Source organism: Leguminivora glycinivorella, chromosome 5, assembly GCF_023078275.1.
Source record: "Leguminivora glycinivorella isolate SPB_JAAS2020 chromosome 5, LegGlyc_1.1, whole genome shotgun sequence".
NCBI lineage: Eukaryota > Metazoa > Arthropoda > Insecta > Lepidoptera > Tortricidae > Leguminivora > Leguminivora glycinivorella.
The window spans coordinates 14,761,343-14,773,652 of record NC_062975.1 but is presented as its reverse complement, the minus strand read 5'-3'; the positions used below and the strand labels follow the sequence as shown (position 1 = coordinate 14,773,652).

Here is a 12,310-nt window from a genome sequence, read left to right as displayed (position 1 = left end):
GTAGGCACTAATTTTACGAAAGCGAGTGCCATCGGGTTGGAAGGTCAGATTCTGACCTTCCAATCCAAAGGGTAACTAATAGACCTTATTGGAATTAGTCCGGTTTCCACACGATGTTTTCCTTTACCGAAAAGCGACTAGCTAATATCAAATGACATTTCGCACATAAGTTCCGAAAAACTCTTTGTTGCGAGCCGGGGTTAACCATTCGTCAAAGAAAACATTCTTTCTTGCCTTGAAACTCAAGAGTGCTCCAGTAATCAATATAATTAAATATGTGTCCAATATAGGTTAAGGTCGTCATAATTCCGGCAAATATTATTCCGACATAGGCACATAGCAAAAACAATATTTCCATTGCAACTTCACTGCTGGCTCGTTTGTGCAACTAACATGAGAGCGGAGACGATGTTCGCCACAAACTTAGTAAATACGCGTGTGTCGCAAATGATTCGCACAATGAACACGGGAGGCCTATTGTATTCTGAATACTTAAAGATGTCATTTTTTATCCTGACTGATTAAAGTAAAATCCATAAACCTACGGACCAAATTGACAAGTAAGTGTGAACGAATGTTGCCACAGTTTGGCCAGTGTCGTTCTTATCGGTATTTAAATTATGATTACATCGTAGATTTAAGGTGTACCCAGACGGGACAATGAAATTGGCAATTTGATCGGCTAATCAATATACCAACTTTTTCTGTGATTTCGACAGATCAAAAGGTCTGTAGACCGCTAATTAGAGATATTTTTTTTATTTCGAAGCAGCAATAATATTATTCGAAAATTATATAGATATTTATGACATACTTGCCATAGCGTGACAGATAATTGATTATCGTCGGACATGGTATTTTACTTTTTACCTACAGGCTCGGAAACATTTTAAGTTTTAAAACTAGTGGGTAAAAATGCGTGGCATCCATCCACTACCTCGAAGATACATAGAACAAACCAAAATGTGTACCTCTTATTTGAAACTAATATACTTATTCTTGATTTAAACTTGTCTGTTGTATGTACTTTACAACTTGTCGATATATTGTTATCGACATATACCCTTCCCTATTTTAATTTTGCTGTTCCTGGTATCATTTTACCTGTCAGTCATTTGTCAATTTAGTCCGTAGGATTATGAATTTTACTTTAGGTACATATATGAATCATGATCCAGATGCAACTAGCCTAAACGCATGTAGGTTCTTAAAAACTGTTTAAAGCTGATGGCTTGATAAAAGTCATAACAGGTTTGCACATAACTAAATGCATTACCCTCAAGCAGGAAAATTAAAACTGCTGTTGAAACGAACAATTTAGTTCGTCATAACCGGTTTTACCTGAGGCAGCACATCCTCAGACCACCTCAGGCCATAAGGTCGCGTACTTTTCTCGAATGAAATTAAAACGTCTCGCTGTGTAAGTGGCAGGAGCAAGAGGTACAAAGTGAAGTGAAGCCGGATAGTGCTCCAACCACAAAGAGTACAGTCGGATGCCGAGCGCCCGATCTCTCCTTCTATGATCCTTGACATAAATCTCTAACCTCGCCATCAAATCTTTTCAGAGGGCGGCTTATGCGCCCAGACACGAAATGTACTCTCTTAATGCGTACGATGTTATATAACCAAAGTCCCTCTCAGTACACTCGACGAGAAAAACTCTACAACTAATTTGTTTAATTGACGACCGGTCTGGCCTAGCGCGCAGTGACCCTGCCTGCTAAGCCGCGGTCCCGGGATTCGATTCCCGGTAAGGGTATTTATTTGTGTGATGAGCACAAATATTTGTTCCTGAGTCATGGATGTTTTCTATGTATATAAGTATGTATTTATCCATATTAATTTACAAGCATAAACCAAAGCACCATCTTTGCTTAGTTTGGGGCTGGGTTGATCTGTGTAAGGTGTCCCCCAATATTTCTTTATTATTTATTTATTTAATTGAGTTTGTGGAGTGAACGGGGTGCAAGGTCCTGCAGAGCACGGACGCCAAACGTAGAACATGTAATTAATACTAAGTGCTTTTTAAGTCTCGTGTGAACTAAAATTTGACTAGATAATATGAGTCACATAGATAATACATACATATTATTTAATTAAATCTATTTTAATAGCACTGACATTGTGACAATACATATGTAGACGTTACATGAAATAATAGTTTCATAATATTGTTGAAGCAAGGGACCAATTGTGTATAATAAAATACAAGCTAATACAATTAGATCAAATTAAAGTGGTCTGTATCGAATTTCACTAGTATTTTCTACTACTACTTTCACTAGTATTTTATTGTGCAATAGGTGAATCAAGAAAGTTCATTTAAACTTGGATTCAAAAAACACCTAACTAAATAACCACAAAATTAAAATTTTGAAAAAACCCCCGACCGCGACATAGTGGACCGATTTTCATGAAACATGGCTAAGAACACTCCCGACTAACTCAGCTTTCAAACAAAAAAAACTAAATCGAAATCGGTTCACCCGTTCGGGAGCTACGGTGCCACAGACAGACACACACACAGACAAACAGACAGACAGACAGACAGACAGACAGACAGACAGACAGACAGACAGACAGACAGACAGACACGTCAAACTTATAACACCCCGTCGTTTTTGCGTCGGGGGTTAAAAAATAACGCTGTTAACTTTTTTACAATAGATAAAATTCAGGCAAACGAAATGCGGAGTTTTGATGGGATTTATAATAACATTAGTCATGTTTTCGTTGAAAGATAGAAATGCGCGCATGTTATGCATTGTTTCAGCGATTGTACCTGCTGGTAAAATAATCACGAGACTCTCGGATTTGGGATGCACCGTGTTTTGTTGAACCACCCGAGCATAATATTTTCCTACGAGCTTTTTTAACAGTTATTTCATACCTCTGTTTCGTTATGGACACAATTTTGTTTTAACTTTTGGATTATAATGTGGGAGTAAAATGTGTTATGCTTAAAATTGTAATAAAGGTATTTTATGCATTCATTTGTGCAAGTAAACTGTGTTAGTTTATGATTCTTTGGTTTATTTTACTGCAGAATTTAAATACTTAAAACTTGAACTTGTAAACAATGTTTGTGACAGAACTTTGTTACCTAATACCAATTAATTGTTACAAAGACATTATAACATTTATAACACTGTAATTTATAGTGATTAAAGTAGGTACGCTATTGTCTAGGCCAAAGCATGAAGTATATATATTTTTAAACATAAACTCTACCTATTTAACTTTACATGATACTGTAAAACCGTAGACTAAGTAAATTTGTTTTTTATCATGCAGAAACGTCTGCGAGCGATATTACATATTTTTAATGGAATGGAAATTGAAAAATCCACACCTCCGGCAGGACTCGAACCTGCGACCTGGGCCGGGCAAGGCCAGATGTCGCAGGTTCGAGTTCTGCCGGAGTTGTGAATTTTTCCATTTTTCCTTTAATTTAAAAATACGTAGACTAAGTAACTAATAATAGAAGACGAATTTTTAGTTCAAAACATTGTTGAAGTGGTCACACAAAAGCCATTAGTTAGTCAGAGCCCTTACTGTTAATCATGCTCCATCAATAAGTTATGATGGATAACACTGCGATTCCACGGAGCCGTTGGTAATGGTCTGCGCGTTGTCTGTGACGATCACTCATAATCGAAGCTGGGAGTTGTTCATAGCTGGCAATTGATTTGTTGATATATAGCGGCGGGGCACCCGAATTTAAGAGGCTTAGGTCCACACAATTCGGAGAGTGCAGTATAGGTAGTAGGAGGGCCATTTTTTTCAAAGTTGTCCACCGCACTTTTTTTTTATTTGGAAATTTTTATGTGGTTTCCACTCAGAATCGCGAGCTCTTTCAATCCTAATAGGAGAAAAAAAGTGTCCCAAGTTTTTTTTCATTCCGTTACCATTTTTTCATACATTTTTTATGGTGGTAACGGAACGGAAGGTTTGAAAAATGTATGGAAATCTTGGGACATTTTTTTTCTCCTATCAGAATCGAAAGACCTCGCGATTTTGAGTATGAATCGCGTAAAGAATACCCATGTTACAAAAAAAGTAGGGTGGACAACTTTGAAAAAAATGGCCCAGGAGCGCTTAGAGAAAATTATACTCTGCAAAAGGAAATATTGTCTCACCTTGGGACTACATATTGATACAATAATTACAATATGACGTCATAAACCAAATTATGAGAAAACTATTTTTCATATTGACTCAGACTTTTTTAATTGCTTCTTGTTGTCCATTGCACATACATGTCGAACTGACAAGTGTGATCTATCCATATCTGTCCTTTTAGCACAACTTGCCTTGTCGCGCGCGAGTCCATACATCAAGCGCGACTTCAAGTATGGACTCGCGCGCGACAAGGCAAGTTGTGCTAGAGGGACAGATGATTCGAACTGCTTAACATTCTAAGTGATAACAATGATATTAATCTCCGTTTGCGCATTTCGTCTGTCTTAGTCGCGAAGTAAACGTCGCGAGATTTCTTTGTCGCCGTGGTTCGTGAAATCCGAGACGGCGTTTATCGACTCAAGGTGCGGCCTTTGTTTACATTTTAAAATTGCACTTTGCACTGCGGCGTCTAACCGCCTTTGTGTCAACACGGGAACGTATTCAAAGTATTCAAACAATGTAACCGTCAAAAAAGTCGTCACCGAGCGACGCCGCTATCTGTAGCGAATATTTTTAACGTTTCAACGATTCACTCTTTTGAACTGCGCGTAGAAGTTTCAGTTGGATTTACTTTGTACAAAGTATTACCTTGCAACATTTTTGCTAGTTGTCAAAGTGTCTTTGAAAGGCAATAGCTGGCAACTATCAGTTGACTTCTGTGCTGCAGGTTGGTTGTATGCTTTTATACCTTTTGTTTCCAGACGTATCTATCTGTCAATTGTTATCCGACTACGCCATCAACATTATTTTGACTACAACTTCATCTTAGAAACGTCATTTTTTATTAACTGCGGATTGGTGTTGGTGCAAGCCTCTCCTATGAATCAGTTGTTATATAGGGTTTTTTTCGAATACTACTGATATTGTCATTGACATAGTCACAGTGTAGAAGACAGACTCTCTAATAGATGATGCCGTGAACCGGACTCTGTACTTGGGAGGGAAAGGAACTCGGTTCTTGTGAACACTCAGAGGCCACTAGAACCGATGTTCCCAGAAAAATACGACCTCGGTCTCTTTAAGATAAAAGTGAATATGCTAAGTATTACCAAGTATTACTGAATCGGTGAGCTCCATCTTCGACTATATCTTCACCTTCCATCGGGTGTGACTATGGTCAATCGCCAATCAGCCAAAAAAAAAAAAAAAAAGTGGTTTTGTAATTTCTTTAATAATCATATTATAAAATAGCCTAGCCTAAGAGTTAAGATCTTAAGATAGATAAAGAGATAATAATAATAAAAAAAAAAGATGTTGATAAAATACTTTAAAAGAAAAGTGTTATCTAAAATATATACATACTGTGTAGATATAAATCGGATGTTAGTATAATTGGGTCAATTGGGTAAGCACTTCTTAAATAGTATATGAACAGCTATCTACTTTAGAAAATTAATCGTTGATTACTTTGTGTGGTACAAAGTATCTACGAGAAAGAAAGCTGATCATGATGAAACAAAATCAATAAAACGATAAAGTGGATACGTGACCCTGAATAGGATTTTAATGCATATTCTATATAGTATCTCTATGTATTACAATGCAATGAATCACGAGCCCTTTCGATCCAGAAAAAAACAGTAGACAGTAAAAGTTTTAATAACTATGCACTGCAATTTATAATTAAATTTATGAGTAGATCTAACTAAACATTATAATATCCGTAAGTATTATGAATTGCATTAGATGAAATCAATAGGAATAAAAAATATAGGTACCTATATCACAAAGCTTAATATATTTATTTTAGTAATCTATGACCATGTGATCAATCAATATCAATTTAGAATATTAGGTGTGCCAGCACGTCAAACACGATAAATTACAGTTGCATAGACATTCGTTAGGTACGTGTTACGCTTAGAGTCATCGTCTATCCCATGAAAACCTCGTAAAATCCTGTCAGGGCTCAGTTACCTTCCGCCGTAAAAAGTAGTGAGATCTCATGAAAAGCCATGTCTACCCCTACTCTTTATAGAATTTTACGACTGCACACATACACAAATCAAAGAAAAAGCATTGAATGGATTCTAAAATAAATAAAGTATTTATGGGGGTGGGTGGGTGTAGGTGAGTGAGTAGATAGATTTGTATATATAACCTAACATCTACCTACCTATTCTATTTGTCGTACATATTGTTAGATATTCGATAGGTACATTAAATATTTCTAGAACAATCATCGACCCATCAATGCACACTTTATACACTGCAGGTGTACAACCCGTTTAAGTTCAGCGCAGAGACGGGCAAACTTCATTGAAATTTCAAGCTATCCAACAAACAGTGACCAACCCGGGAGCAAGGTTCAAGTCCCGTTTAAAATTGCACGTACCGTCGCCCTCCCCTGTTGGCCTGCACTGACTGTGTCAACAATGCCTTAGCTGCACTCTGCACCCACCTAGTTACGTGTCAAACATTGTTTAGCGTTTGTTTTGTTAGTGTTTTGTGGCCGGAGTGTTTACCTTAATCACGACGCCTGCTAAAGTGCGAAGATTTAAATTTTGAGTCTTTGAATTTTGTAGTTTGGAGGAGGTGCTCTTGTTTCTTCTAACTTGGAAAGAATTTATATACATGTAATATTGCAGGATTGTAGGTAAGTACGATTTTATATTAATTGTTTAATGTAGGTGCTGACTTTTTCTGTCGAGAGCCATATCAACAAGGTCAAATGTTTTTAAACTATTGGTATATTTAGTAGACAACACATTTTTTCAATGATCTACAAGTACATAGTACAAAATGAAGTAAAATATATAAAAGAAAATTGACAATGTACCGTTTTCATTATCGGGTAAACCATGTATCCGCATCCGCGGCCACACAACCTGTCAAAGACCCGTCATCACCTGTCATAGGAATCCCCTTTGCTACCTCGTCTCTGTAATGGACCATTGGCAATTTTCAACCCCAATGGAAAATCAACGATGTCAACATGACACCGCAAATCACACAAACGTCCATTTAAAAGATGGCTCATTAAGTAAACTGAATGTGGTGAGTGGGCGCGGTTTTTGGGCGATCGTCACTATCTGTCACCACAATTAAGGGTAACCTCGGGTATTAATTACAGTGTCTAATGGAGCGAACGTGGTTTAACCGGTGACGCGTCCTCGAATGTGTACATACCCTAATTGTGATGATACCTTAGTCGCATTTACTGGTTCATCTATATTGGGATTCAAGGCCGGGTTCATATTCATGTCAGAATTTCTTTTAGGGAATGCGTTAGAAGAGCAAATTAATGGCCCAATCGAAGTTTTGAGTAAATCACTTTATTTAAAAAAAAACTTTTAATACGATATTAATCGGATATATGCCAAAAATCAAAAATGACGTTTGTTGTGATATTTTTAATAATAAAACTGGAAAGGTTAAAAAATAAATGAAGAAAGCACCTACTTGACTAATACTTATTCCTGTACTTTTTTTACCAGTACCAGGATATCATATACTGCATATATGCAAAGTTGCATGCTGGCATCCAGATGGGACGATACTTTTATAAGTTAGGGAAATGAGCCGGCAATAAGTGCAGACATTATGTAGGTAAAGGAAAATACCTATTCGATGACAAAATATATGTAGAATGTACTTATGTTAAAAGGATATTCGTCCAAAATATTTTTTGATAGATTTGATGTGTTAGTAAAGTTATTTCAGAAAATATCTTTTGCTTTATAAAACCGTCAATAGTTAAATAGCTTTTCTAGACTTAGCCGATGTTTGTTAACACTTAGCGTAAGACCATTCGATAAGCGTCCTTTTATCCGCGGCTAATTGGGCGAGCTCAACGGCTCAAATGCTCCGCTCAAGTCTACTGCTTACCGCTTCGACGCTCAACAATGTTAACATAATCAATTGAACTATTCTCAGCTTTTATATTACTCCCGGAGTTTCAATTTGGACTTTTAACGGCTTGCAGCGGCGTTTAAACTTTTAAACTGCTTAGATAGCAAATGTTTAATGGACTTAAAATTTTACCGCGAGTTTGCTGTGGAGGAAATCTGATGAAAATTCTCATCTCAGTTATCTTTGTGTATTTGTAGTTATTTAATATGACTGAAATTTATTCTGAGTGAATATTTAACTTGATATTATATTAAATAGGTGGTGCGAATTTGGCTCATATGAGCATTTTGAAAGAAATTTCCAGCATACTATATCTTTGTACAAAATATTGCTGCACCTAGGTATTTTCATAACGGTGCCCATCTAAGCGCTGCGAGCAAGCATCGCGGTATTCGGCTTGTTTTCATTATAATTTCTCAACGTCATCTACAGACAAAAAATTAAATAGTTGCATTCCGGGGTTCGTGTAATCCGTTGCAACGAGAACAGACTGAGCTATGCGGCTCTTATAAATATTAAACGCGGAAAGACCCCAACAAAAACGTTTATCTGGTCTTCATGGAAAAACCGCCAGAATTAGCGACGGGGGGTGGATTAAGGCGGTCCGCACTTAATCCTTCACTAAGAAGGCTTTGCTTAAACGAGTTCTAACGAGCTGAAGATAAAACAATTAGTGGGAGCGTGATTAAGAGATACGGGGGACACTTGTTACGTCTTGCCGTTTGATTCTGACAGGCTGGGTTTTGACTTCTGCTCGTGATTTCATGAAACCTGACCTTAAATTAAATGTATTGGGTTATTTTAGTTTAACTCAGATACTAGCAAAGTCTAGTTGCTATCCTTAGAAATGGAACATAATACACAAATTAATAAATTACTTTAAAATATTTAGTAGGAAAGTATAGGTAAGCAACGAACAGTTTAAACACAAGTAAATGTATAAAATTCCAAACTTTTTTACAGTGATTTCGATCTGACGCCCTATTACGCAATAAAGGATCCCAATATCAAATCGGGCGTAGCGTTTGTCGTTTTATCGTCTTGTCACTCTCCTAATATTTTTTTTTACTTCAATTACGAGTCCCTCCGCGAACGCAAATAATCGTTTCAGAAGATTAAATGAAATTCTCGCGAATATTGATACCCGGGACTCTAGGGTTATCAAAAAGTCAAGGTTTGCTCAACATGTCAGGCGTTATTGATAGGTCAACGAAGTTAAAAAATATTCCGACTTCATTTGGTTTTTGCTATATTTTCACACCTTTGAGATTGAAACAAGAAGCCAATTAGACTATTTTTATAGGAACAAATTTTCAAGACAAAACTTTCGTTTGATCCCCTTGGTTAAGAATTTTCTTTTACAACACGGGATTTTGTTAGGATTTTACAAAACCGTGACTGGTAACCCTGTGCACAGTAGACTGGGCGTGCCATAAAACCCGGCGCACCAGGAACTCCCACATAGTTAAAATATAGGACTTTTATAACGGTCCGGCTTATTAAAATTTATGAAACAACCTGAAAGTGTGTTACCGTAATACCAACTCTAAGAAGAGTGGATAAATTTAGTTTCTTCCTTTTGCAGAATTATAATTTGCCAGTGTAAAACATCTCAATTTAATCCACTGCATACCTATGCAGGTATGCTAGGTACTTCACCTTTCTTCTTTGAAAACACTGCTTGGTGTTTCCATTATTTAGTGTCATCATGTTTTAGTGTTAAATTAATGATAATTAATTTGGACTACGATTTAAAAAAATGAAAAATAATTATGAACAAATTAAGAATTGAAAATCATCGGAATTGTTAGATCCTATAGAACAAGACCGGCAATTTATAGAAGAATATTTAAAAACTTTTCTTTTTCACAAATGCCTGCAAATAAATTGCATTAAAAATTGGTTTTCCTTAAACTCTACTGAAGGGTACTTATGCAAAACGATATAGATATTAGAATTTTAAATTAATTACTCGCTACGTTCCCTCTCCGAGCGTTTTCCCACTTTTCCCTTTCGTGAAACGGAATTCGTATTTGGGCCATATTCAGAAACAAAATATCAATACCGTTTCACATTATCTTGTGCGTTGCGTTCGTATGTATAGTAGGCCCATACTCTAGAGCGAGCGCGCGCACACAATCAATTCGTTTAATATGTCATGTTGATGTCAAATGCACATTCGCGAATAAGACCCCTGTGGGGGCCAAAACTAATTACGTATCGAAGCGATCTTCTTCCACACTTTCTTACGTGCCTTTCACATTTCCATATAAGTTGAGCTTTAAACGAGCCAATCTATTCACGTCTATACATCAGGGGGTCGCATTTGCATATAGAACAGAAATTTATTAAATCTAAAGCCAATATTCAGCGTTCCAACATCGACACTGAACTTTTTGCTTCTCAGTTGCGTCTCTGGTATCGTAAGCAATGGTTGCATTAATGAAATCGTAAAGGAATTTTCTGTTATTTAAAGAGATTTGGGTATTTTTTAAATTTCAACGAACAACTGGCCATTTGACTTTAGTTTGCAAGTTGGTTTTTAGAAAGTTATTCTTATTTTTTACAAATGTGTCGATTAGTTATAGTTTCAAACTTAGGTAAATCAATTCTGCTTTAAGGTTTAATAGGTATATTAGGTATATAAAAAATATGATATAATCTGAAAGATAATCAACCTTATAGCCGAATGGATTTACCTAAGTTTGAAGTTAAGCGACACAAATGAAATGTACTATTATAACTTAGATTGTCATTTCACTTAACAAATACTAAAAAAAAATAACTTAATACCCACCGTTAACTGTCAAGGCTCATTTGACAGGTGACGCTTAAAAGCCGCGGGCAATATTTTTTCGTTGAAAAGTAATTAAAAGTTTTTCATTTGTAGTATTTGTACATCGTTACTTAAATTGTGACAGAAAAAATAACATTATTCATGACTAAAAAATCTTAATTAATATCGTATATAGCTTCTAACCTAATTCTAAATACCTATGTAATCTGAATGCCAATAACGATAACCGCTTAGTTAGGTACAATATTTTCTAGCTGTAAATTGGAGACGTATTATATTATACATAATACTAGATTTAACAAAAATTATGGTGATTAATTCAAGCATTCGGATTTCTTCAGAATACTAGTAGGTCTTCCATGTCAGCCGACTGCTCAGCACAAAGATCACAATTGCGAGCAAGCGTCAAATGTTTCATCTATTTCAAACCGAAACTAGCACGAAACATGCAACCAAACCAAACCAGATACAAGCTACTTAATACATTATACAACACATAAGTAACATGCCACAAGAGCCGAGACCATAACGTCACCCATAATGGATTGTGTGTATCTGCATTTTAATTAATTTTCTTTTCTATCGTTCTGGTGTTATCAGCACAGTGCAGGCGTCGGGGAACAAACAAATAACTGTTGCGCCCGGCGTGGAACAATTTAGACTCGCTTTTTCTAAGCGACTACCATAAGTTTTTTCTAGTTTGTTAACTAGCAAGAGGTAATCCTGATCTTACATCACAAACTTTATTTTTTCAAGATTAATTGTGGCTAACGGAATGTCAAATATCTCTTCTGATAATTGACAACATTAGAGCAAACCTAGAAGTAGTTCAATTAGATTGATGTATATTTAAAAAATATGACAACTTAGTCCCACGGTAAGCTCAAGAGGCTTATATTGCGGGTACTCAGACTATATCTCACTTACTAAGTGCAATGATATACAAATAAGAATTATAAGCATTCAATTTTTTTTTAATCTTTGTCCACAGGCCCTAGACGGACAAAACATTTACAATGGATGCTGCACTCTCCGCATCGACTATTCAAAGATGACCTGCCTTAATGTGAAATACAACAATGATAAGTCCCGGGACTACACCAATCCGACGTTGCCGTCCGGCGACGGCGACGCCCACCAGCTGTTGACCAGTGAGTTGATGCCTCTGCGGGCTCGAGTCGCTCTGGCCCTCGCTTCCAGGATGAGTTAGTCCACTACTACTCTGAGCACCTGGACGCTTCGAACACCGCTCAAGTTTCGCTCACACACCTATCTAGACTCTTGTACTTTATAAGCAACGTGCATCCTTATTCTGGTTCTGCATCTAGAATACGTTTCAATTTTTGGACTTTTTGGAAAGCAGATGTAAGCAGTTATATGAGCACATAAGACATATGAGATCGCATAAAAGAAAAAAATATGAAGAAAAAGAAGAGACAAATGTAACCTACTTTCTATGACGTTATTTTAATACAACCC

At 36.5% G+C, this 12,310-nt stretch overlaps 1 protein-coding gene across 7 annotated transcripts in view; it reads left to right on the top strand.

Annotated features, from left to right (window-relative positions):
- Nucleotides 1-12,310, top strand: part of LOC125226170 (polypyrimidine tract-binding protein 1) — a 681,511-nt gene that overhangs the window by 657,467 nt on the left and 11,734 nt on the right. For all 7 annotated transcript variants that reach the window (XM_048130080.1, XM_048130079.1, XM_048130078.1 and 4 more), the window contains one exon: nt 11,823-11,982. In XM_048130080.1, the coding sequence (XP_047986037.1) occupies nt 11,823-11,982 (160 nt within the window). The remainder of the gene's footprint in view (nt 1-11,822; nt 11,983-12,310) is intronic.